At 36.3% G+C, this 27809-nt stretch overlaps 3 protein-coding genes across 4 annotated transcripts; 2 read left to right on the top strand and 1 right to left on the bottom strand.

Moving 5' to 3' along the window:
* Positions 1 to 1120: 1120 nt before the first annotated feature.
* ZFAND1 (zinc finger AN1-type containing 1) lies at positions 1121 to 7211 on the top strand. 2 transcript variants are annotated; one of them, XM_070942164.1, is made up of 8 exons: positions 1121 to 1201; positions 2949 to 2991; positions 3242 to 3281; positions 4712 to 4839; positions 4924 to 5015; positions 5835 to 5956; positions 6261 to 6416; positions 6497 to 7211. In XM_070942164.1, exons 1-8 carry the CDS (start codon positions 1147 to 1149, stop codon positions 6659 to 6661), a joined length of 801 nt encoding a protein of 266 aa, XP_070798265.1. In that variant the 5' UTR covers positions 1121 to 1146; the 3' UTR covers positions 6662 to 7211. The 2 variants fall into 2 exon arrangements, with proteins under 2 accessions (XP_070798265.1, XP_070798266.1); XM_070942165.1 differs by lacking the exon at positions 2949 to 2991 and having other exon boundaries at positions 1139 to 1201.
* A 1266-nt stretch (positions 7212 to 8477) lies between these two features.
* On the top strand, positions 8478 to 20570 carry IMPA1 (inositol monophosphatase 1). Its single transcript, XM_070942166.1, has 9 exons — positions 8478 to 8542; positions 11148 to 11220; positions 11925 to 12058; positions 13284 to 13388; positions 13592 to 13637; positions 13761 to 13869; positions 16374 to 16482; positions 17834 to 17985; positions 18755 to 20570. The coding sequence occupies exons 2-9, from the start codon at positions 11158 to 11160 to the stop codon at positions 18871 to 18873; spliced, it is 837 nt and encodes a 278-aa protein (XP_070798267.1). The 5' UTR covers positions 8478 to 8542; positions 11148 to 11157; the 3' UTR covers positions 18874 to 20570.
* Positions 20571 to 22119: 1549 nt separating this feature from the next.
* On the bottom strand, positions 22120 to 26895 carry LOC139315734 (myelin P2 protein-like). Its single transcript, XM_070942167.1, has 4 exons — positions 26820 to 26895; positions 25389 to 25561; positions 24543 to 24644; positions 22120 to 22170 (listed from the first exon to the last, which is right to left on the bottom strand). Exons 1-4 carry the CDS (start codon positions 26893 to 26895, stop codon positions 22120 to 22122), a joined length of 402 nt encoding a protein of 133 aa, XP_070798268.1.
* Between the last annotated feature and the right edge of the window lie 914 nt (positions 26896 to 27809).

A 27809-nucleotide genomic window follows, 5' to 3' on the forward strand; every position in this document is an offset into this window, starting at 1 on the left:
ATGGGGTAAAAGTCCAACACACATTGTAACTTGCCATTGGGATAAAAGAGGTTAAAGCATTAACGTCAGTCTTCAGTGAAATACTAACTGAAAAGTTAAAGATTTACGATGGGTATAACTTTCTTCACCAGTTGTCAGTAGACTGGTAATATAGTCTCTGTAGATTCCACACAGGTAGCCATGTTGAATCGCTTGTGCAAAACTATAACACACTTTAACATTGTTTAATACATAGCAAAGTCCATGAAAGACTCTTCAAATTAATGTGTTTTAAAATGCAAGAAAATTTAGAACATTTTATAAGAACCGTAGCAGTGGAAGATATTTTAAGAATTCAAACTGAATCATCCCAGACAGATGGCTGTCCAGCTTCTGTTTGAATACATGCACAAAAGGGAACTCACAATTACTAAGGGTCTTTTTCTGATCTCACAATTACCAAAGTTATTTTTGTGTCTCTAATACTCAACTAGAATGTTCCTATAAGTTTAATCTATTATTCCATATTATATGTTTTACAATAATGAAAAACAGCTTCTGATGTTCTGTGCATACTTTGGGAAAAAATGTGCTCTATAGTTTTCATTAGATACTAACTCTCCTGGACATTAAAACAGAGGAATGTATTTCAATGACATTACACTGCTTTAAAGTGCCACTTTAAGGAGTTGGGTCATAATGCAGTTCTTCAAAGCAGCAAAATATGTTTAGGTTCCCTTAATGCAAAATAGAGAACTGAACAAGAAAAATGAACATTTTTTTTCTAAATTATTTTCAAAGACTACATGGTTCTAAAATGTATCCAGTTTTATAACACTTTCTAGTCCACTGATCGGGTCTACTTTTACGCCTTTACACTTATTTCAGTAACTTCTGTAAATCTTTCTAAAAATATGGTATATATAGAATGGGAAGGCGAAAACTCTCCAGAAAGAAACACAAAATCAGTTCGCTGTTGTTGCAGGGATAATTACATGGATTATTCATGAGTCACCGCACAAGCTCCACCCCTCTGTTGACGCCAGGGGCGATCCCGCCTCCTATTAGGTTTCAAGCAATGGGGAAGTGGGGGGGGGGGGGGGTGGAATAAAGTCCTCAAGTATCCCCGGAAGAACGTGACGGCGCGCACATGCGCTGTTGGGAAACATGGCGGAATTGGAAATCGGGCAGCATTGCGGGGTTGAAGAGTGTAAACAGCTCGGTAAGAGCGTTTTGTTGGGAGGTTCAGGTTAGGAGACTCTGTAGAGGAATAGAGTAATCGACCAGGCAGCAACTTGGGGAGGGAGTCGGTCCCACATGAGTATTTTGAGGGCCTGCAACTTTTACCGCGAAACATTTGTGCCTCTGAATTGGCTGGTTGTCACCGTGGGAATTTCAGCGTCAAACGATTCCCACACTTTGCTTGCTGCTTCTGCCTTTCCCACGGGAGTTATTCGAATGCAAACCAGGGTGCAGGGCTGCAGGCAAAAGACGAGGGTGAATGCCGAGGGTTCTTTCTATGAATCTGCCTGCTTGCCTGCCTGGTGGTTAGATGTAGCTGAATGGCGTTTGTGGTTATGAATGTAGTGAAAAGCAAATTACTTTAAAAAAAAAAAAAAACTTACAGGAGCGACCACACGTTGTATGACTTGATCTCTTTTATACTTAAATGTTTTAAAAAGTCCTTAAGAACGAAGAATTAAGGTACGAAGTGAAATCTGCCTATCTTTAGTAGTCCCAAAGGAGGCCTTTTTAGCAGAGATGTGCTCACCAGTCTACCATTACAATTTCACTTTGCTTCCGTCTCTAGCTTAATTTAGGAGATAAGAGAAATCCGTTTTTTCTACCTATTGCTAACTATAACTCTGATGTATTGAAAATCAGACCAGTCATTCACGAACAAAGCACTTGTGGGCCAGAGGTTTTATGAAAATTGGAGAAAGAGAAGAGTTTTATTCACACTTATATATTTGACATTGTAATCCTGCCTTTCTAAAAAAAAGTTCCAAACTTCGTTTACATTTATCATAATGTATTGTTCTTTAGTTTTATTTGCTAGTGTTAGTATTTGTTTAGTGTTATTTTGTTTCAATATGCATTTTTATATTATTGAAAATTCTCTTGGTGTCTTATTAGATGCATAACCCACATGTTCTTCAAGAAAGTTATACAACGCTCCCCACAACAACTACAACCCTGTGAGAATTTAACATAGGGACGATACAGCTATTGAAAAATTATATCCCTGTAACTGTAAAAAGATAAAATTAAAAAACAAAAAGTCAGAGAAATTGTTTTCTTACCCTGACTCTTATTAAACCATGCAAGATGGAAACACTAGTTACCTTTCATTTTTTTGTTATTTGAAAGTTCTAAAGACAAAATCACAATCCACTGCAGTTAAATTAGTAAATTGTATTTCTATAAGGGTAGTATACATATCACTGTACTGTATTCTATGACATTTTTTTCAATTTTATTACTGACATTTTTTCAACCTGATTTACAAATGCCGGTATATTGCTCAGAATTTATGACTGAACCTCTTTAAATCCAACAAATTAAAAACCATCTGCTTAAGAATACCTAGTTAATTCTGCAGTTTGGCCTCAAGTTTATTCCATTTAGCATACAAATTGGCATAAAGCCAATGTTCATACAGAATAGATCTTCTAACTTACCTTTTATCAGTATGACAATTTATTTATTTATTTATTAGTCCAATTTATATACCGCCCTTCTCCGTAGACTCAGGGCGGCTTACAATGCATTATAGCAATAGCCTGCATACTTTTTGTATATACCTGCTAATTAGGGCTTTCGGGAGGCCCCCTAAGCGGTGATGTTCTATACAAAGTTGGCTTATTGCCCCCACAATCCGGGTCCTCAATTTACCTACCTCGAAAGGATGGAACGCTGAGTCAACCTATCAAAGAATGAATATAATTACAATATTTCTTTTATATTAGATTTCCTCCCTTTTGTCTGTGATGGCTGCTCAGGAGTTTTCTGGTAATTATATTATTAATTATTAAGGTATAGTCTAGCAATATAGACTATTTTTAGAGATTTGGGACAGGATTGTAAAGAAGGATAGAGAAAATAATATGGAAATGAGAAAGAAAAGAATACATTTTAAGTAGTAAATATTACATGGTACTGTTCCATTTTAAGCTGTGGTTAAGACTAAGTCACTCTTTTTCATAAAACCTTATATTACACATATTGATGGCTTTTTTGTTTCTGTAAAACTTTTTTTAAGCATTCAACACAGAAGTCTGTCTGCTCATGGCTGTTCTGAGGTAAGCTAATATTTCATAATTAATTTGTTTTAAGTTACATTTATCAACATTTTACCTAATAAGAGAAATTCATATTCTTGTCTTATTGCCAAATTATGTCTGCAAAAAAAAAGCTTTCTTTTGGATTATATAGTTTAGAAGGGCTGACCAAGTGAGGACCTTATTGTGAATTAGACTGATTGTGAACACAGTCTGTTTGCAATGAAAGAAAAAAAAATCTTTTCTTTCATTGCAGCAGTTGAAAATAGTTTTCAGCTAAGCTTCAAAATATTGAGTGGGACAGTGGGTTAGAGTGCAGTACTGTAGGCTATTTCTGCTGACTGCCGGCTGCCTGAAATTTGGCAGTTCAAATCTCACCAGACTCAAGGTTGACTCAGCCTTCCATCCTTCCAAGGTGGGTAAAATGAGGACCCAAATTGTTGGGGGCAATATGCTGGCTCTGTAAACCAGAGGGCTGTAAAGCACTGTAAAGTCTAATTGCTATTGCTATTTTTCTGATGTTCTGTGGCTAATCCTATCTTTGGGAAAGAACAAATAGGTTGGAGGTCAACTATTAGCTGACTTCTTTTATTATTAATTATACTTTCCTGTTGACCAGTTGAGGGAGTTCTAGCTAGCAATTTGGATAGATAGAGCACCATAGGGAGACCAATTGCCAGAGTCAGGAAACTGCTCCAAAAAGTAAAAGGGTAAAACCAAAGGCTTCAAGTAAATAGTAATAGTAGCAGGCTTATGTATCAACCCATAGTGTTTTACAGCACTATGTTTTACAGCGGTTTACAGAGTCAGCATATTGCCCCCAACAGTCTAGGTTCTCATTTTACCGACCTTGGAAGGATGAGTCAATCTCGAACCCTGTCAGGATCGAACTTCAGGCTGTGGCAGTGTGTGCTTGCAGTACTGCATTCTAACCACTGTGCCACCAGGATTTGCAAAATATGGTTTGCAAGAGATCTGTTTTTGCTATGTAGTCTATGGCTTGTGTCTACCCTGCAAAGAGCTGTCAAGTCAAGTTACTGGAGGTTTGGAGTTACAAGTCAAGTACTCCAGGTTTGTAGGACAGTATGCAAATTATTTTGTTGGCTCTTATGTATCCAGGAGTTCACAGGGAGAGAAAGAGCACCTAAGCAAAGGATTAACTGTTATAGTTTGGCATCATACCTTTTAATTAGCAATTTTATGATGTTTGTGTGTCTATATTTTTCTTGACTGTACACCGCCTTGAGTCCTACGGGAGAAAGGCGGTATAGAAATATAATAAATAATAAATAAATAATACCTAAATTTGAACTACCTACTTCCTCTCAGGTTGTCACCACCAGGTAGTTTAAATAGTGTACATTTAGCTTAAACTATGAACTTTAATAATTTTAATATATAATTTGATTTTTGAAATAAGATTTTAAATTGTATTTTTTTAATTCCCTTAGGCAAATCTAAAAAACAAAAATATGAAATTGGATTATCACAAATCATTTCCATGCATGTATAAAGATTGTGATGGAAGAGAACTTGTACCTGTCTTATGTGGTTATTGTGAAAAACAATTTTGCTTAAGGTGAGCAAAGGCAATGATCTAACAAATCTTATCCTATTGTTCTGTAAAGTACCTAGTAAATATTTGGCAATCTATTATTTCCAGGCACCGTCACCAGTCAGACCATGAGTGTGAGAAACTGGAAATCCCTCAGGCTCGTATGGGTGTCACTCGGCAACTGATTAAAGATATTGTAGGTAAGTGCAGAAGGATTTTTTTTAAAATATTGTTTCCTCTGATAGAGTGTTCAGAACTCCATGTTAGAATAGAGCACATATCCAGCGATCCATGCCCTTAAGCTGAATAAATCCTGCTTTGAAAGAATTGCAGAGATTAAGCTGCACCCTCTAAGCTCAGTTGATTACAATGAGAATTTGAAGTCTTTCTTCTGAACTGAATTGCATACGGTAGCAAAGCAGTACTCCATACTTCATACTCCAATGTTTACTTTTTTTCAACATATACCCAGAGTTATAATCCCCATATAGTATTTATAAGGATGACATCAGAGGCTGAAATTTGTTCTGCAGTATGGCAATTTCCCACTTACTTAACAAATTTTAAAAATGAAAAGAAACAGATGGATTGTTGAGCCTGGCATGCAGCAAGACAGATCATCTCTGGGAATTTGAGTGTCCATGAACATCATGCTCCCTATCTTTGCTACATATTGAAATCTGCAAGAATAGATTGTAGTATAACTCAAAGCCTTTTTTCAATAACAATACTGCTGTTCCACAGTGTTTTATATTAAAATAATTACACAGTACTGTAGAAGCTTCTTTTCTCATACTAAGGAATTCCTAAGCATCCCTTCCTTTAGATTTCATTGCTGTCACTTCTCAGTCACACGTTGAATATTGGGAACTGTCAGGATTTGAAGATCAGGGAAGAGACTGCATCTTAAATAGACAAGTGGGGAGAGGCAGCACTTTCTTCCAAGATAACTGCGCTCAGCATTTAGAAAAAAAGGAGGGATAGGTAATTTAACCCAGTGAATGTCTGTATATTTTTAGATTCTAAAAAAGAAGCCACTGCAATTAAAAAATGCAGAGGAGCCAAGAACCCTGAAACAGCTGCGAAAGTGGCCCTGATGAAACTAAAAATGCACGCATGTGGGGAGAAGTCTGTACCGCAGGTATCATGCTCATGGATTAGACAAATACATTTCAGAATAACTGCAGTATTTATTCTCTAATAATTTTTTTTCTAATCCCACAAACTTGTTTCAAGGGTGGTAAGGGGCACTGTTGCTTACATGTAAGATGTAGATTTGCTGAAGTGAAGGAGGAAGGTGGAATTTGTCTTAAAATTATAGTTCTGGGGTGAGAAATTTATGCATTGGTGGAGAAATGCAAGTTTCTTTTAAAGCAATAAGATAAATGGAATGTGCAAGTAGGAACTATTTTAACACTGCACCTTGGTTTTTTTTTCTCTTATAGACAGACAGAATCTATTTCCAAGTATTTTTACCCAAAGGAAGCAAGAATAAAAGTATACCCATGTACTTTTGCAGCAAATGGAGCATTGGCAAAGTGATAGATTCTGCAGCCCACTTAGCAAGCCTTAAAAATGACAACAATAAAACCACAGCCAAGGTAAATCAATTGAAGCAATATTGTGGGAATTCCAAATATTTGGATTTAAGTGATTAACTTCCTCCCCTCCCAATTTTCAGAAATTAAGACTTTGCCACACAGCATCTGGAGAAGCCCTGCCTTTGGATCATGCAGTAGAATCGTGGATAAACTCTAAAGAATCGCCGCTATATAATGGGGGAAATGTGATTCTGGAATATCTTGATGACGTTGAATTTTTAGCAGATGCAGATTCTTATCTATAGTAATTACGGAAAATACTGCTTTTGTATTTATTGTATCAGATTGAACATGAGAAGACTTTTTGTTTTACTAGCTCTATGGTACAAGAGTGACTTTTCCTAAGAAATGGGAATTCAGTTTAAAAAGAAATATGTATTTATGTTGTTTTCTCAAGTGGGCAAATACATTTGTCATACATGTCATCCCATGTACCAAAAATTGAGTTCAGACTGACAGATACTCAACTGAAAAGTCTACCTGTGGTGCTTAATACATGTGGGTTATTATAAACTTAGTATTCAAGTACAGCAGGTGATTGTGTTATTTGCCTGCTGTTTTCTGAACCAGTTAAAATAAATGAAGTTGAAATAAAATCCCAAAATAGGGTTATTAAACGTAGTGGAAGATTATTCTATTTTATTTTACAAGATTTTGCCTATTCTATTCCTGTGATCCAGCTAATGGAGTGGCTCACATATACAATCCAGTCAGTCATAGATGCTCTTTTGGAATTTTAATATTTATTTTGAAAACCATTCTGTATTTACAGTTCATTTGGATATTTAATTTTGATGTTAGCTGGATTTGGGATCAATTAAATGGTTCAAAATGTCAATAGAACATTATTATGACTGTGTCTTACAATTGTATCAACTATTAATAGTTTAATCTTTTCAACCCTGAGTTTTATTTGTCAAAAATATTTGAAGTAATGTAATTAATATTTTCAGAGAAGTGCACTATTGGAGAAAGTGACACCATTACAGTCAATTTGCAATTCTATCAGCTACGGAAGCAGAAATATTTGTGTTCGAAGCTGTGTGTGGTCATACAAAAACCTGGAACAACCAAGCCATTTTTTTCTTATAAATTATAATGTGTATTTTATAAATTATATACCATGTTACAATATTCCAATATATTTTCTCTTTATGAAAAAGGAGATTTGGAATTTGGTTTGGTGATAGGTGATATTGTAGATTAGCCATACAGTACATTTGGCTAATCTAGTACACAATATAAACATATTTAGAGAAATACAAAGAAGGAAAACCAATGAATCACAATACCGAGCGTTGGACATATATCTGCATGGTCAAAGTATCTTTTAAACATTAAAATACTAATTGCTCATGGGCAGTTTGGAAAGACACCATGTTGAAATACATTCATAAGAAAGGTTAACTACTTTGGGTTTTATATTTTTGAAAGTAATATAAGACTGGGGAAGGAAATCATGGCAAGCGTGTCCAGCAGCTCCTTTTTTAGGGCGATGCAATGCCTAATGCTATTTTTTCGTAACATCTTAAATGAAATATTTTTTACAATCAAAGAATGCCGTTCTCTCCTTCTGACCGCCATTTATCTCCATTCCTTAATAAACCCACTCCAATTTCGGAACAGAATGAAGCAATTAAAGGCGCAAATTGATTTTTTTAAAAAACCCAGATCTCTGTATCAAAACTGCTTTTATTTTTCCCTTCGTATTTACAAGCAAAGTACAAATGATCTACTCGCCTATTTGGTATGCCCGATTCAGGCCGATATGCACGTGCAAATTCAAAACGTAAAGATGCCCGAATTTTGTTCAGTTACGCTGAGCCCTCGCGTAGAAAGGAAGGTTCATTTTGCCGGGAAAGCGCCGTGGAATTTCGCCGCACCCCACGAACATCCGAACTCTCGGCAACCAATGAAAGCACGATTCTTCGCACGAGCCGCGCCTCGCTCTTTCAGGCTCGCGCTGCCTGGAACTATCAGACACAGTTGCAATGGCAGCGCGGGGGGGGGGGGGGGGTTGTTAAGTCCTTGCAGCGCCTGCGCAGTGGGTTCTGCTGAGGCGGTGCCTAGTCAACCGGCTTTGCCAGTACCCGGTAGCTGCTGCAAAAAAAATTGGCCTCCTAACGGTAAGTCCCGGGCTGGCGAGATTGCCTGTTTTAAGCGGTGATCTGATCTGATTTCTAGGGTTCTCTTTGTTCTTTCTCCCAACTGTTTCTATTGCTTTGCCACCGCAGCTTGTAGGGTTCAGAGAGTCGACTGCGCTCCAACATGTTGACAACTCCCTTAACACGGTGTCATGTATGTTAAGGTCGAGCTTTGGGTCATAGAAAATCTGACGCTGGATTTAATGGAAGCGGGAAAATGTCGAGTTTTTTTCCCGGACAGATCCATTATATATGCAAGGCCGGTACTTTCAAAAAGCATAATTGCAGCCTTGTTTTGCATTGTGCATTGTGTATCCATACAAAACAGGAAGTGGCAATCCTACCCCACTTTTTTTAAATTCTCAAAAGCTACAAACGTCCTTGTTGGATGCTGGAAACTGATTTAGCATAGAGGCCCACCTTTCCTTGTATAAATGTCCCCTAAAAGCCTGGCTACATTTATTTGGAAATAGGCACAGAGAAAAGACTGTTTTGATGTACCGCTTCTACTTTGAAGAAAATGTACACTAGACTAGATCAGGCAGGCAGTAAATGACATTCAAGGGCACAAAGGACCCTCCTCAGCCAGGAATTATCTCTCCAAGACCACTTCCTCTGCTGTAAAGGAAGATCAAATAGTATTGAAAGAAGAGAATCATTGCTCCAGTTCCATCCTCTTGCTGACTTTATGTGGGCAGTGAGATATGGAAGATTCCCAGGGGAAGGGGAAGACCTAAATGATCAGACATGGTTAGTACTTGGATGAGAGGCCACCAGGAGATCCCAGGGCTTTATGCCAAAATGGGAAATGCAGAAAATGTAATTCTGAAAAAGGAAATGGCAAGCTATTTTATATTGTTGCCTAGAAAACAGTAAAGAAGCCTGTGCCCTTTGACAGTCTTGCCACTCCCATCCTGTTGCACTATGCCATCCCCTCATTTCCTGGTGGCTTTCCTCTGCATGGAACAGCAGGATGGATGAGGAAAAGCAGACATATCTCAGAACCATTAGGATGTGGGGAAGCTAGAAAAGGAGGATAAAGGCAGAAAGAGGTCATGAAAACCTGTCTGCAAACTTGGCTGGAGGAGGAATATGCCTCCTGACATAGCAGGAATCATCTCTGCTGGAAGATAGGAAAAAGAGTGCTCCAATGAAGCTAAGGTGAAAAAGCTCCATTTCCCCAGAGATGCTCTTTTGCCATTTGGTGTTTTCTAATTATAATTGAGGAAGTAGGCAGGTACTCCCTAGCAATACTGGATAGAAGCTAACCAGCCTGAAGCAGAAAGAGATGGCCTTTTCTGATGCACATAGGGAATCTAATGAGTGCTAGGAAGGGGTTAGATCAGTGATTCCCTATGACCACTATCAAGGTTCAATTGCTGGCAAAGGATAAGGAAGAGCCTGCAAAGATAAAGTAATAAGGAGCCTTCAGATAAGCAGATTGGATCTAAGAGCGTCAGAATTGTGTTCTGGATTTAACAGAGGCAGAATTGTGCTCTCAGTAGGTGCTGTCTCAAAGGATGCTGAAAAGATGATAACTTACATTCCCCATTTCAGAAAATGTTCACGCTATTTCCATCCTATACTGAATTCACAAATTGCTTGGCCAGGAGAAAAATAAAGAAAACAGCTGGATATAATTGAGTTGTTGTATTAGCTAACACAAGTTAATCAAAATCTAATTGGTAATATCCATTAGCAGATAAAGAGAATTTGAGTGGAATTTGTTTGTTTTTTGGAAAGTAGCAGAGAATTCAACAATGGGCTCAACCCCTTCATCCCTTCACTATATTCCTAGTTGGCCCTCCATGTGTGTAGGATAAATTTGATTTTCTTCAGTCCAGAGCAATGTTTCATTTTATAATAATTAAGCTATACAATAAGTTGCATTTTCTCGTTGTTAATCTGCTTAATTATTTTAGTCATTAAGTTCTCCCTAGATTTGAGGATGGGGTTTTCCCCATTTTTGGCATAAATCATCCACCATTATTTATTTATTTATTTATTTTATATGCTGCCGATCTCACTATCAAGAAATCTGGGAGGATTTCTGTCCCAAGATTAGATTCAAATCCTGTTTTTAAAAAATCCAATTAATTGCATCCACCTAAACTCATTGTAAATATCATTGTAAATATCACCTGTGTTGGATCATAATAAAAAAATGGAAGCCTGGACAAAGATATTTTTCATGCATCAACCTGTTAAAGAGTATTTATCTTCCAGACTTGTATCTTTAAGCATAAATAGAAAAACATTTCATATTCAAAGAATTTACTTCCAAGCAAATACATGTATATTTTTAGCTGTGATCCCAAAATTCTGGAACAAAACAATGCTTAAAAGCAAACAAAATCCCTAAGCTTTTCAATCAAAGAAATTTCTAAGGAAGATACCAGGCACACCAATGTTAATCTTTATTTGTGTATCATCTATAGTATGTGGGTATAAAATCTGAACAAGGGAAATCCAGAGTATGAAGTTAATCAGACTGAAGACAAAGATTCTGGAAAGAATTTTTTTTTTCTCAGCATCAGTACTGTACAGTATTTTACAAGTTAAAAGTAACTAAAATATTATATTCTAGGTAGATCAAGATGACTGATCCTTGGGAAGAATGCATGAACTATGCAATTGTTTTAGCAAGAAAAGCTGGTGAGGTATGAATAATTTACTTTCTATTGGGATTAGAAAAACATTTTAAAATATCATTCTCAAAAATGGTTTAAATGTTCAAGTACTGATTTTAAATTTAGCCTTCACAGCTTGGAAATTGTGGCTAGTGACCAATAATGAATAATTGTATTAACATATTTCAGTACTGCTGTAAAAACTATAAAAATAATGAATTGAGGGACACTTGTGTCAGCTAGGCCCTAAGCTGCCATCTCTGCTTAAGAATATTAACTTTTCTGAGAAGTTGTACGTGTTCAAGAACCTGACTTGTATTTCTGTCTATTATCTAAGCAATACAAAGAAATGAGGGTTTTACAGAGCAAACAAGAAATCACATATATTTTAAAATATGAAAATAAATATAAGATTTAGAAACCCTAAATCATAGTCAACTTATAAAAACAATTAACCAATTCATTTATAAAATTGTATAAATTGTATTAAATTGTATACTTCCTATGGTGCCCTCATATGTAAAGGGTTCTTCTATTTTCTACATTTTTATTCATTACAAATGTTTGTACCTTGTAAAATAAGAATTGAATCAGAGTCTTTCAGTATAATTTTTCTTGCTGCTTCTATGCCTCGCCCCAACAGACAAGTTTTAACTTAAGTCTTACTGCTAATTAAGAATATTATTTATCATGTCCTGTTTTCAAAATAATCATATAAAGATTTTTCTGCACAGGTAATCCGGGAGGCATTGAAAGAGGAAATAACTGTCATGATTAAAAGTTCTCCAGCAGATCTAGTCACAATCACTGATCAAAAAGTGGAAAATATGATTATATCTTCTATAAAAGAAAAATATCCATCACACAGGTACAGCGTGTTTTATGATGTTAATTGCAAAAGAGAATGCCTCTAAAATACAGGTCTGATCTCAGCAAAGGTACCCATGAATATGATATATGATCTTGGACTTATCAATTAACTCATTGAATTTTGTAATAATGTGAAATGGCTGTGCAAAAGGCAAACACAATTTAGGCCATGTTAATAGAAGCAATAATAGAATAAATAGATTCCAAATCAGGGAAAGATATAATTCCATTATGTGCTACATTGGTCTGAGTCCATGTTGAAACCTTGAGGTTCCATTTAAGAAAGATTCACAGAAAATCTTGCAAGGGGTAGCAATAATAACTGAGTGGCTATAAATCAAGTGTTACAAGGGAAGAATAAGGAAACTGGATATACAGGTGGTCTTTGACTTGCAACTGGTCACTTAGCAAAGTTATGACAGACACCCCCCAAAAGCTACTTAAGACCCTGTTTTGACATTATGACCACTGCACTGCCCTTATGGTAATTCACCCTGGTAACCAATCTCAGGGGTGTTCCAATGCCCCCACCTATCTCCCCCCATCCCACCTCACCAAATCCCCATAGGCCTTGGACTGCTTCCCCTCCCAGTGAGTTCCTAAAGGGCCTTGGGTCTGCTTCCCATCCCCCATTACCCATCAAATACTTATCTTTTGAAGATCTCTAGAGCTCCATACCTCACTTGGGGAAGGAGGGCAGGTTATTCCATGGCTCAGCATCCCTGGATCCATGCAACTGCATCCCAGAAGCAGCTGCCATTTTCTGAACAGCTTCAAGGAATTGTGACTGCTCCAAAATGGCATCCTCTTCAGGGATGTTCATTGATTAGCAATGGAAATTCTAGTCCCAGTTGCTATCATAACTCAAGGACTGCCTATATTGTTTCCCAATTACATTGACTAGGAATTACAGTACTGACTCTTGTGATTTTAACACATCTGGAGATATTAGAGTGAGAAAAACTGCACCAGACTATATACTTCTAAGTACAGAAGTATTAACTACATGGACCAATTACTCGGTTGTTCAGGAAATAACTTTGTAACGATTCAATTTTGTAATGATTAAGACTGATGGTCTTTAAAAAAATTAAAACGACTTTAAAAGTAGTTTACTAGATGAGTTACGGCTTTTAAAGATATAGTGTTACTTTATGATGCATGTATATTAAACATGAATTTACAATCTGTTGTCTGTCTTTGTATATTGTTGTTCATTCTAGCTTTATCGGAGAAGAATCTGTTGCAGCTGGTGCAGGAAGTATTTTGACAGATAATCCCACATGGATTATTGACCCTATAGATGGAACAACTAATTTTGTGCATAGGTACTTTTTTCAGCTATTACTACATATTATTTAGAGGATGATCTTTGTTTCTGTTTTGGTATGAAAATGTTAGAACATGCTTTTCAGTATTTTCTTTAGGCATGTATAGAATAATATTATCCAAATTTTACTTTTCTAATTTACAGTTGTTGCTTCTGTCCTCATTTTACAAAGGCAATATATTTCTCTTTTTGATCTTCAAGGTTTCCCTTTGTAGCCGTTTCAATTGGCTTTGTAGTAAAGAAACAGGTAACTGATTTACTTTAACTTCTAATATTTCTAATTGGAAAAAATGTTTTCACTGCAACTTCTTTCTATAATGTAAAGTTGGACTGTTAAAGATCTATAGGTGTTGCATTTTTCTTATAACAGATGGAATTTGGAATTGTGTATAGCTGTGTAGAAGACAAGATGTATACTGGTCGAAAAGGAAAAGGAGCCTTTTGCAATGGACAAAAACTCCAAGTATCAAAACAACGAGGTAAAGTTTTGGCATCTTTGGTTTCTGTGCGTTAGGGTGGGAATTCATTTTACAGAGCTCCATAAACTTCAGGAAGCAGAGGACTATGTTAGCCTATTTCACACCAATTATGCAATGATTACTGTATCCTGTTTAACAGTTCTCCACCTTTTTAGTCTGGAATTCCTTTGCCCTGTTATTCTTTGAGAGTTTTTTCCTTCTTAGTTCCTTTGCCAAGGAACTTCTTTTCATACTTAAGGCTTGGAAGCAGTCACTGTCTCTCTCAGCCCAACTCACTTCACAAGGTGGTTGTTGTGAGGAAAATAGGGGAAAGGTGTGTTGAATATGTTCGCTGCCTTGAATTATGTGTAAAATAATAAAGGCGGGATACAAATAAATAAAGGCTTTGCTTGTTTACACTTCCGCATCCCGTTGTGGCTGATATCAACCTGCAGTTGAGAAAGATTCTTTCCACTTTTTCACCATTTCTCATTCTATAGGACAAGGTCTCTCCTTTGATTTTTTTTTTTTTTTTTTTACTGGCCTTATTATATCTCGACCTTTTCCATTGACTTTCACTTTTCAAATTTCTTTTCATCCTAAAATTGTAAGATCACCAAAGCCCTTTCTGTTGTTGGCTTTCTTCCTAAAATCTTCTTTTTCTTCCAATAATTAGTTTGGTGTAATGGTAAAGGTGGAAACCACAAGGCTTCAGCCCTAGGTACAAAAGCTGGCTGGGTGACTTTGGGTCAACCCTTCTCTCAGCCTTCACAAGGTGGTTGTTGTGAGGAAAATAGAAGGAGGAAGGCGTATTAGGTATGTTCACTGCCTTGAGTTATATGCATATAAAAGAGCAAGATAAAAATATAATAATGTCTTCCAGAAATCCGCACAGACTTCTTTTGTTCTTGTATTACACTGAGAAATTGCCTTGAGGGATGTAAATACTTAAATGTACTTCCATAATTTACATTGCAAATCGTTTGAGAACAGAGATGAGCTCATCTGATGGCAGTCAGCCAGAGAAGTATATGAAATGTTTCTCTTTGATCTATAACTGCCCCACTTAGTGCAAAAAGATTGATCAAATGCTCTTGGAAATGGAGCTTACTCTGTATGTGTTCTCTTAGCACAGGGGTGTCAAATTCAAGGCCCATGTGCTGAATCTGGCCCGTGATGTGGTCACATCCGGCCCACGGGGCCATCCTGGAAAATATAAGGGACTGGGCCCCGTCACTTCAACCCAGTCTACCCGCATCGCTTCAGCCCGGTCTACCCAATGTGAATAGGAAACATTGGGCCAGTGTGGCTTTGGCCCAGTCTACCCAATGCAAAGAGGAAACATCGAGCCAGTGTGGCTTCAGCCCAGTCTACCCAATGCAAAGAGAAAACATTCCAGCAGTTTGGGGAGTGGTGTCAAGCTGGCCATGTCCACCCAGTTGGCCATGTCCACCCAGTTGGCCATGCCCATCCAGGCCCCCAAGGTCAACCACAGCCCTGATGCAGCCCTCAGTGAAATTGACTTTGAACCCCTGTCTTAGCACGTAATTAATATTGCTTCTGTGCTAACTAAACTAAGTAACAATTTTAATTAGCAATTTTATGATGTTTGTGTGTCTATATTTTTCTTGACTGTACACCGCCTTGAGTCCTACGGGAGAAAGGCGGTATAGAAATATAATAAATAAATAAATAAATAAACTGGCAATAGGTATGCTATTCAAGCAATCTGCTTGATACCTCCATGCCATTTCAGACAATTTGTCTGCCTTTTTTTTATTTTTTTGAAGCATTGCCAAGATGTTCTGTGCCTGTTTGCCATTGAATTAAAATTTTCATTAAAAAAAGTGAATTTGTGGGAAACAGTACAGAGGACATCTGACTTGGACAGTCAACAGGAGAATCAACTTGGAGAGTACCATATATCTGAATAAAATGCAACCTTATTGTTCATGTAATATCTGTAGGATACTCAGGCTCAATTGTCAGGGCTAGAGGATTGCTCAGAACTTTGTGGGACATACCGTATTTTTCGGAGTATAAAACGCACCGGTGTATAAGACGCACCAAGATTTTGAAGAGGTAAGTAAGAAAAAAAAGGTTTTTGCCCTCCCTGGCTTCCAGGAGCACTCTGCAGGCCTCCCAAACCCTCTGTGCGCCCCATTTTTCACAAAAACAGGCCGTTTTTTTTGCAAAAATGGGACGAGCGGGGCGGGGTTTGGGAAATGGCTGTATTTGGTATATAAGATGCACACAACATTTCCCTCCCTTTTAGAAGGAAAAAAAGTGTGTCTTATACTCCAAAAAATATGGTAATTACTTATATTCTTTAACAAAGATTTACACAATTTAGTTTATTTTCTTCTTCATATTCAGGTCTTTTTCCTCGCCCTTCTAGGCATTAGATACAAAATAAGTAACAATGTGCTTTAAACAATATTTTATATTAAAATAGTTGATTTTGCCTTTTTTAACAGCACTGGTCAAATGTAAATTAATGGATGCAATTTTGTTTTATTTTGCAGACATTACAAAAGCACTCTTAGTATCAGAATTGGGGTCCGACCGTGATCCAGAAGTTATCAAAACAGTTCTTTCTAATATGCAAAAGCTCCTTAGCATTCCTATTCATGGGTACGGTATCTTTTTTGTTTTGATTTATTTGTAATGAAACATCACTACAATGCAGATATTGCTAAGAAGATGAGAATGTCCCCATTATTCTCTCAGTCCACGCAAAGATCCAAATTAGGACTTCTGTTTCAATACATTGTCCCAGATGATATAAGCAGAAAGCAGTATAGTATAGTAAAGTAAAGTAAAGTAAAAAGAATGTTGATTGTAAGCCTCACCCTATTTTTTTATGACCAAGGAACTATGTGACTTTGTACGCTAAGTATGAGTGGCAGTGCTGGAGGAAAAAAAAGAAGAATTTAGGCTAGGAGTGAAGAAGAACAGAGGTTAATCATTTGTGCAGAGGTGTGCCTGTTGGTGGCAATGCAAACGTTTATTTGCCAGTTTTGAGATTTGTGGGCCAAATGTCACTGATTTCCAAATGCACTGACAGATTACCATTTAATGCATTATCTTCATTAAATAATCTGTACACAATCATAAAAATATATAATATACCAAGTCTCAGAAAGTGATTGGTAAAGGCAAGGGAGATAGTTTTTTGTCATTGCACCTCGTACAACGAAATTAAATGCCATCTTCAATGTACATTATAATTATAAAAATAAAACACAAACACATCCTTCACATTCTATACAATTGAATGTCTATTTAGTAATTGAATTTTATACAATAGTATACAAGGGAAAGTGTTAATGTAAACATTCTAAGGCGTTGGAAAGGAAGATAGCTTCAATTCAACAGGAACAGTCTGTTTAAAAATAATTTAAACTTGACCTATCTAACCTGGTAGTGTGTTTAAATTTTCAACCTCAGCCGCCTAGAGTTACCTTGATAAGCGGCCTATAAATTTTATAAATAAATAAATTGTTGAATGCCATCAGTTCAGAGGTAGTAGCTAGAAACAAGGACCCAAGTCCACTGAATAACGGAAAGAGATATTTGGCTGTTGCACTTGATTTTCAACATCCAGAAGAGTTTGTTTCTTACCTCTCTATGATGTATGTTGCTGATTTCCAAATGCGCTGACAAATAACCATTTAATGCATTATCTTTATTAAAAGAATCTGTAACAGTAATAAAAATATATAATGTGCAAATTCACAATTTTAGCTGATTGAAAAAGGTACATATTGAATAATTAAGATAGGATGATGTAGTAGTGTGCTATTATGAAGACTAATATCCTGATATTGGCTACATCCAGATTCGGGTACATGCACTTTATTCTGCTTAGTTCCACTCAGCTCCCCAATTCAGAGTTTGTTCCGGTGCTTCAGCAGCCCAAATGATTAGTCATTAACTTCAATGCCTAAATAATAGGTTGTAGTAATTCTGTTACCTGTTTTAGGATTAGAGCAGTAGGGACAGCAGCTATTAATATGTGCCTGGTGGCCACAGGAGGAGCAGATGCCTATTATGAGATGGGAATTCACTGCTGGGACATGGCAGGAGCTGGAATTATCATTGTTGAAGCAGGGGGAGTGCTGCTCGACATCTCAGGTAAAATATGTTGACAACAAAGTAAAGCCAGTTTTGTACAGTTAACAGTTCGTGACTAAGACTGTTAAAGAACTTGAGCAGTTAAGTATTTTCCACTCAGGGATACAAACCTGAGAATTGCCTTGTAGAGAGGGTGAGAATAACAAAACGTTCAGGATACACATCATCATGCAAATGTTGCAACTTCCATATTTGTGTCAAATATCAGGAATTAGGTACATCACAACAGCATTTGCATGATGACATCATAAGGGTTTGATGCAATGCTGTTAATTTCTACTATGTTGTACCCTGCTCGGAATCATAAAATAAGAATTATCCTGATTTATGTTTTTCCTTTGTAACATGCAGTGTCTCTCAGCCGTTGTTTTTGGGGGGAGGCCAAAAAAGCCTCAAAAATGGGCCAAAAAAAGCCTCAAAAACAGGCCGGAAAAAGCCTCAAAAATGGGCTAGAAAAAGTCTCGAAAATGGGACCGAAAAAGGCCCAAAAACAGGGCGTGTGGAGGCCAAAAAATGGCTGGTGTTGGGCGGTGCTTCAGAAATATTTGGTCTATAAGACACACAGACATTTTCACCCCCTTTTGGGAAACAAAAAAGTGTGTCTTATAGTCTGAAAAATACAGTAGTTTAAGGAAAATAAAATTTAATTCCTGAAACAATATTCAGTTTGCACCTCTGCTGATTTAGGTCACTTTATAAATGAATTAGTAGAAATAAGTCAGATATATAGACTTGTGTGTTCAATAGATGTATGTGTTTGGTTTTCTAGGAGGACCATTTGATTTGATGTCAAGAAGGATCATTGCTGCAAATTGTCAAGCAATAGCAGAGCGGATAGCAAAAGAGATTCAGATCATTCCTTTGAAAAGGGATGATGCAGTGAATTAAATATCCGATCACATGGCCTCTATTTCATAAAGAACTTCTTTGATGCTCATCCACTGTACCTGAGTAAATATAGGCTCAGTTATCCATCTTGATATGTCAAAACCTGCTGCTGAAATCCTTCCCCCCTCCAATGTTTTAAACATTTCTTTTATTATTTATCGTGTGTGCAGCACATTTTTAAATGTCATGCTGTCTTGTCTCTGACAAGAAAATAAATGGGATATGGTGCAAAAGAGGATGGAGTAATTCATCTATATAATTAATAGTTCAGAACACGTTTGACTGTCCATACAATTCCATGTGACATTTTTTTCCTTTGTATATTATAAGGGAAAAGAATAAAATCCCTAGCAAAATGCTTTTTCCTCTTTCCCCTTGCAGTTGCCATGATCATACTGTTCTTTCTTCACCAACTTGATTTCCTTGCTTAGTAATGGATGTACTGTTTTAAATATATGTGAAACAACGTGCTGAGAAAATTCAGTGCTTGAAAAATCTTTCCCACTGATGCTTCCTATTTATAAGAGAAAGAATGCCTTCTGTTAACTTTCCTTTTACATGTTTTATTCATAGTTTATATAAGTGTTTCCATAAACTGCAATACTAATTATTGAGTATTGTATGGGGTATATAGCAAACACAATAGCAGAACAGAAGGTATGACCAAACTAAAACTAAAAACCTTACCGTAGATTTGAGTAGAATAATACAACCGTATTTTGTATCAGATTAAGCCACCATTAGTGTATTTTGGTCTCTTAGAATGGCAACAATCAAATAAGTGTTTTTTTTTAATATTGAACTTTTATTGAATTAGGCATTTTTGTTTTATTTGGGTATGTGAACATATGTGTAGTTTAATCATTTATTTCCAGTAAACTGGATGATTTGAAGAAGATATTTAATCCAGAGTTGGATTCATTCTTAGAAATACTAAGATATGAAGAAGCTTTACAAAGCTTTATGACATCTAGAAGGTTAGAATCATATATTAATGCTTGTGATGTACAGAACTCAAATCTAATCATAACTTTGACACAAAGATTTGCATGACAGAATAATTCTGATATACTAATGACATATTCCCAAATTGATGATAAATCATAAATGTAAGATTTCAACCTATTTTATTCCAGGCGTTAGCAATGGAATGTGAACAGGCATCAACCATCCAGATGTCCCGATGTCCCTGAAATGAAGTAAAAATGTTTTTAAAATCCAAATAGCCCAAACAGTTAACAACTGTTTTCAATTGTTGAGGATGCCTTTCTTACAAGTTCATACAATGCTATCTAGCCCTGAAAAAGGTTCCTGATTTTTTTCCATGTGTATTTTTTATCTTCTTGTGTTTTGGATTAAAAACTTTATTATGTTAGTACTCTCACGTTAGCTATACCTATGCAAGCTCTGACATATTGGAAGAATGACTTGTTCCAAAGTAGTGATAAGTATACATATAATTTTCACTGATAAGTTTTTTCCCCCAGCTCATTTCCTTTCAAATTGTTTTGAGTTTAGCCTTATGTAGAAATAAAGTGTTCTTAGCCTAATACTCATTTCCTGTTGATTTTACTTGCGTATCAATCTCGGCTTAACACTGGGTATCTTGGAATCCACTTTTGTGATGGTTGTGTGGAAACAAGATTTGGTAAAGAACAAGCCAAATAGGAATACCTGGACTTCTGCAAAATATCTGAGCTCAGAATACTACAATAAATTGATTTATATTGTAAAATGTAAATTGTTTTAAAATTTATTATGTTTAATAATGTGTTTAAGATAAATATCAGTTTTGTCAGTTATAAATTATCTCTTTAAATGTTTTTTCTCCTTCCTATTCTTTTCAGAAATCTAGAAGCTGCAGCTTCTATCTAGAAATTTATCAATCTTTTTAAAAAATCATTACAATAGTTTTCTTAAACTATTCCTGAAACTCTTCCATCTTGTCCCATCTTCTAAATATAATTGCTGGAAACAACACTACCATTATACAATTTACACTGTTGTCTTTTTTTAAAAAAAGTATTAAGTTTACAGACAATAAAAAAAAAGATTTACAAAATGGCAAGACAAGAATGAGAAAGGAAAAAAGGAAGAAATGGATAGCTCTCCTTATTTTATTTCAAAAATACGTTTTCTTTGATTTATTAAATTGGTTCCCCAAAATGCATGAAACTGGACCAGCTACTCCTATTTAAATCTGCCAGTAGAGGGACTCATTTCACTCATTTCAAATACTTCTCTTTGCTTTCCTGATGAATACAGTTGTCCTATTTATAATACACTGAAGTAGTCTTCTGCTTTTCAGTTTACTATTCTTCTCAACTGACAATGATGGCTTCTGTCTTGCCTAGCTATTTTATGATTTTGGATAGACTAAACTGAAATATCTGCCACTTCTGGTTGATTGTGAGGTGTGGGGGGCTGTAACTAGCAGAACAATTATAAAGTAGATAGCAAGATCTTTTTTCCTAGTTTTACGAGATTGGATTTTTTTCCCCACTTAGGGGACTTACATAACAGTCTCTGTATATTTCATTGCACAAAATTATGGAAAAATCATGCAATCAATTATGGGGCAATTAGAATTCTGGGAGGTCACAAACAGGTTTCCACTTTTGCAGTATAACAACAGTGCTTTGGTCCCAAAAGTTTCCTAATCCCCAGACAGATTCTCAAATCCCACATACCATGTTGTGTAGTTTTATCAGAATGCTTAACTGAATTTCAAAATGGAGAATTTATTGTCAAGTTTATTTTTTTAAAAAATATAAAAACGTGTGTGTGTCACACTCTATCTGATCTATTCAGTAAAGTTTTTGTGCAATCACTGATGCATGGCTTCTCATGATGATCTTTCTATTCTATTTCTACTTTAGTATCACACCTGAATCAGCAGTGTAATGAAACTTCAAAGACTGGCGTGATTCTAACGTATAGTAACGAAGCCTTAATTTTCAGCTAAAAAAACCCCAACAGTTTTACTTTATTCTGTGTTGGTTTGATTTTAACTTGCATAGTGGATCCCAATGCGGATGCTTTAAGCAGACTATCAGAATCAGTTCAGCAACTATGATCATTGAGGAAATAGTAATCCTATGATAAAAAGCATTGTGATTAAGATGTTGGACTTATTTCTCTTCAATCTTATTTCAGTATGGAATTCTTTCTGCATACAAGCACCATAATTAACATTGACATCACTTGAATAAGAAACAGGAAAATGTAACCTGGGAAAGAATTGTCTTATACTCTTTTGTAGACCCTGGTAGAAATGACATCATTCAAGATGTATTCCTGGAAGAAGAGAAAAAGATGCTAGTAGGAATTTCATGCACTCAGAAATTCCTAGTAAATGTACTATGTGTAACATTCATTTAAATGTACTATCATTAATATCCATTTAGATCAATTTTTCATCTGCTTCATCTGTCATCAATCCCACAATAAAGCAAAACAATAAAGCAAAAAATTTCCAAAACCTGAAACTAAACCTGACAGGAATTGAGCTGACCCTACAAAATGAGAAGCAGATACTGAGCCAGATCTGCATTGCAGTGACCATAATGTTTGCAATGGTAATACCATGAGGTCAAGACTACAAAATTAGGGATGTAGTTATTTATTTAAAATGTTTGTATAATCACCCATCTTGCATCAAACTGAGGGTGGCTCCCAATCACCAATTAAAACAACATTGATGGAAACAATATAGTACACATATCAATTAAAACCATTAATGTTAAAAACCTGGCACCAAAGTTAAGCTTTCACATATAGACCCTTGCTAAATCTTCTTGTGCACCTTACCCTATTCAAGAACTTTAGGGAAAAGTGAGGATTTCAGTGCTTTTTGTAAGGCTCGGAGGATAGAGGCCTGTTGAACTTCAAGGGGGAAAGTGTTCCATAGGGTATGGGCTACCATGGAAAAGTCATATTTCCTAAATCCCATAAAATGGCAATGTTTAAGGTAAGGGAATAGGAGCATGCCCATTCTATCTGATCTGGTAGGATGGGTAGATGTCCTTAGGAAAAGACGGTCCTACAGATAGCCAGGCCCTGCGCCATGTAAGGCTTTAAAAGTAATAGCCAATACCCTGAATGGCATCCAGAGGAAAACTGGTGCAATGCAGCTTGCACAACAGAAGTGCTTTGTGGATAAACTTAGGGACACACATCACTGCATATGCTGCCATATTCTGGATAAGCTGTAGCTTCTGGGTGATCTTCAAGGGCAGGCCCATGTAGAGCGCATGGAAGCAATCCAAAAAGATTCTGCACTTTTGGAAGAACAAAGCTTTTTTCTTTTAAACTATGCTAATGCTATTTTTTGCAGTTTACACTATAGCTTTCAAGGGCTTCCTATCTTAAAGTAACAGAAAACCAAGGAGCTGATTTTCAATAATAATGATTAGACAATGATCTAGGGGCTTCCAAAAGGAGGTTGGAGCCGCATGTAATGTCAGGGACAAGCTTTCTTCCACATTGCATTATATTGGGTTACATAGCAGCCTGCCGATCTCTTACGTGCTTTAGTGGCTATCCACCAGTGGTGTGTTGCTCCTGGTTCTGTCTGGTTCTTGCAAACCGGTAGTAAAAGCGTCGGGAGGCTCCGCCCACCTACCCGAACGTCATAAAGGATGATCTGTGCATGCGCAGAAGCTGCCGTTGCGAACCGGTAGTAAAGGTAAGTAGAACCCACCCCTGCTATCCACTTATACAAAAAGGTATACTGGTAGTCCATGACTTACAACCATTCATTTAACAACTGTTCAAAGTTACAAGGCAGTGAGAAAAATGATCCATGACCAATCCTCACAATTACAACTGTAGCTATATCCCTGTGGCCACATGATCAAAATTCAGGCGCTTGGCAACCAGCATGGATTGCAACATCTGGGGTCACCTGATTGCCATTTGTGACCTTCCCAGCCAGATTCCAAAAAGTAAAATCAACGAAGGAAACCAAATTCACTTAACAACCGCATGATTCATTCAACAATTACAGTGATTTGCTTAACAACCTTAGCAAAAAAAAAAAAAAGATTGTAAAATCAGGTGCAACTCACTTAACAAAGCCTTGCTTAACAAAGTAAAATCTGGCTCCAATTGTGGTTGTAAATTGTGGACTATCTGTAGTTTTTCTCCAAACTAGCAAGTTATTCTCGAAAATTTTTAAGTAGAATCGATTACATTAAATATAAGAGTGACTTTGAGGTTGCAGTTTGAAGAAAATGCTCCTTGTCCCTCTTCCCCAGGGTTGTCATTTTTTAATTCTAAAAATAGTTGAGTGTAGTTCATAAAATAAAAAAGAAGTAAAAAAGCATTAAAGGATTGAGTTCACACAAGCATAATTCACAGCTCATACTGCCTGAGTTCAGCATTGAACAACTTCTGCAGATATAGCTGAAGAAACCTCGAAACTCCTTGATAGCTGTTAAGGTATTCTGAACATCCCACAATTCCCAACATACTAATGTAGATTTAATAATTAACAAAATAATACTAAGATAATAACAGAAAATGAGAACAATTGAAATGTTACGTTGATAGTTGGGAATGCCATAGGAACAATGAGGTATATGATGTTTACTCTAAAATCAGGTCTTTGTGGGGCTTTATATAGAACTAAATAAATTAAAAGGCAGGGTAGATTGAAAAAAACTTACCAACACCATATTTCCGTCTACTATTTTTCTTTTGATAGTAGTGTGGTTGCCATTCCACTTCTGTATATGAATGAGGGTGTCATTATCCTTTGTTACAATGCTCTAAAAATACACAGGAGGTTATGGGAACGATAGTTTCTTTCTCCCACCTTGTTAATTGAATCCCCTCTTTCCTCCCCCATACATCCCATTTTTCATTAGCTGACATTTATTTATGAATTGGTATCCCGTCTTCATCATTTTTACAAATAACTCAAGGCAGTGAATATTTCCAACACACAACATTTCCTTCTTCCTCCTATTTTCTCTATAACAACAACCCCTTGGGTGAGTTGGGCTGAGAGAGAGTGACTGGTCCAAAGTCTCCCATCAGCTTTGCATGACTAAGACAAAATTTGAACTCAAAATCTTCTGCTTTCTAGTCTGGTACCTTCAACACTAGACCGACATTCTAATACCCTGTTTCCCGGAAAATAAGACCTCCCCTGATAATGAGCCAATTCTGGCTTTTGAGCGCATGCCCCCCTTGAAAATAAGCCCTCCCTGAAAATAAGCCCTCACCGAAAATATTTAAATGCTTGCACAGCTGGTGCCCGCCATTTCCTCCGGTTTGGGTTAGGGAAACAAAGCTGGAGATCAGGTAAGATGGCAAGAGGAACCCTGTCTTGCTCCATGCACCCCAAAATAATAACACCTCCCTGAAAATAAGGCCAAGCGCTTATTTCGGGGCTCAAAAAATATAAGACAGGGTCTTATTTTCACGGAAACACGGTAATGATTCTGTTATATGGCAAGTTATTCTATTTCTTCTTCTTAAACATGGGAATAAAACCTAGAAATATTTACCTTGGCCAGCCTGTTATCTATTGTTCTTTCCTCAAACTCTTGGTCCAGTTGGAAGGAGATCTCATTAACTGTAAAGATAGTTTCTGTTCTAATGGTGATAACATCTTTGTCCATAGTGATGATTACTTTGGGTTTGGCTAGAGAACCCAGTTGTCTTTGGGCAAAGTTTATTCCTGCAGAATGCAAAATATGAAATATCATCCAGTATTTTTAAGGCCTTCTTAGAAATAACTCAGGTTAGAAAATGGCAACTTTTGTTTTTATTAGCATTTCTTATTTCCTTGGTTTATATGCCACTTTTTTTTCTAAGAAAGAATACCTATCTTATAGAAAAACAACAGATAAAGTAAAAATAAATACAAAAAAATATTAAAAAGATGAATTAAAACTTACTGAAAATAAAATGAAATGACACATTGCTCACTGGTGTAGTATAGTTTCTAATTTTTTATTAACATATTTTAGTAAACCATAAAACCAAAAACTTTATTTTCATCCTAGTAACAGGGTTAAATCTTCGTATTTTCCAAATCAGGTATGGGACTGCAGGTCTGGTTAGATAAAACTTTTTTTAAAAAACCCGCAGGATGTTCTACTTCAAATAGTGTGTAGAAGGAGGAATTTAGATAATCAAGATTTGGATTTTAGGATAATTTTATTTTGTTTAGTGGATTTGATTAGTAATCTTCCAATGCAAGCCAAGATAAAATATCCAAGACACATCGTATTCTTCAGCCTGATAGGTGTCTACAACTCCTAACTAGACCTGTAAGATATAGTCAAAAATACTCCTGGAAAGTACTGAATTGGAAAAGGCAATGACCATTTCAATTAAGGATGATGGATACTGCAATCCAATTTATCAAGGAGCACCAGATTTGAAATTGTACTTTTGGGGAGTCTTAGAAGTAATTATTATAGCTCTGTTTGGTTTCAAACATGTTTTGAAGAAATACTTTAGACCTCCTTACCTAAGTGCAAGCCTAACACCTCCCAGCCTATCAAGAGAGAACAAGTCAACCCTCTTTTTTAATGGCCAAAGGCTGCTATCATGCTTCTTCTTACTCCTATTTTTTTGCAGTTTAAATATACCTCGTTCTTTTACTATATCTCATAGTATTTGTTCCAAAGTTTGGAAACAGAAATATTTGATATTCTTTTGTAGGCAACACACTTTAAAAAGGTAGTGATTAAAAAGTTGGCCTGACACTGGGAACACCCAAAATCGCAAGTTCACTGACGTTGGATCAGTTATTTATTCTCACTCTTTGTCAATCCAAAACTTCACATTTTTATAGAGAAAAATGGGAGTATGGTGCATTATATATTCTACTTTTTACTGTTGGATAAAAAGAAGGCTATAAATCTAAGAAACAAGTAAATCTGGTTATCTCTGAAAATTTAGGTTTTTCCTGCAGTGTGCTTGCTTACCCAGTTCTTTCATGTATTCATCAAAGTTTTCACTCAAGATTAGTTTCCAGGTTCCCAAGAATTGCTCCACCATCATTTAATTATGATGTAGAAAAAAAAACTGGGAATAGATCTGTGGATTAACATGACAGAATGTTAAAGAAGAATGGAACACTTTGGATAGATTTTCACAATGCTAGCTTCATCATGGATTCATGTGAAGTTATGTTATTTGAATTTCTCCAAGGAACATCCCAGCGTTGCACTATAATGGACTACAAGCAAGGAGAAATCAGTTAGGAACTAAGGCCAACACAGGACAGAAAACCCAACTCCATTACTAAGATGTGTAATAGTTCTTAATTTACAATGGACAAATTACTGTATATTCATTTCCCATTTCTTTCCTTATATATTCCACGGTGTGGCTATGAGCCCTAACACTTCGTTGGTCAGTATTTCTAGCAAGAATTCTGGCTATCTATGTGGGCTTTTTGATACTGGTGAAACTGGCTAAGAGCGGAGTAAAAATATGTCATTTTTCACCCTAGCTTTCTCAGTAATCCAGGATGTCTGGGCAACTACCAAACCAAACAAAATCTTTAGAGTCTAGTCACTGTTCTTTCCCAAACTATTCATGGCAATGCTGATGATTATTTTAATGTTGGCTTCAAATATTTTCCTGCCACTGTAGTGCTTTATTTTACAGTTACTTTTTGTAGTTCTGCTTTCATTCACATTTAAATGTTTATTATTTCTTACTGCCTTGGAAAACGTTGTTTGAGAGAACCCTTGAAGAATGAAATGAAATTAAAATAGTACCTACAGAAGTTATGTTATAACTTGTGACAGGACAAATAGAAGTTCATACCACACCACAATTTGGTTTTATTCCAATCTGTTGAAAAAGTTATAATGGTTTAGTATTATGCACAAAGCAGGCTAATGCCTATTTTTAGCAGTAGGACTTTCCATTACTTTGGTAGACTCAGGAAGTAAGTTCAACACAAA

Source organism: Pituophis catenifer, unplaced genomic scaffold, assembly GCF_029215685.1.
Source record: "Pituophis catenifer annectens isolate HBS135680 unplaced genomic scaffold, rPitCat1.0.hap2 SCAF_3, whole genome shotgun sequence".
Lineage (NCBI taxonomy): Eukaryota > Metazoa > Chordata > Lepidosauria > Squamata > Colubridae > Pituophis > Pituophis catenifer.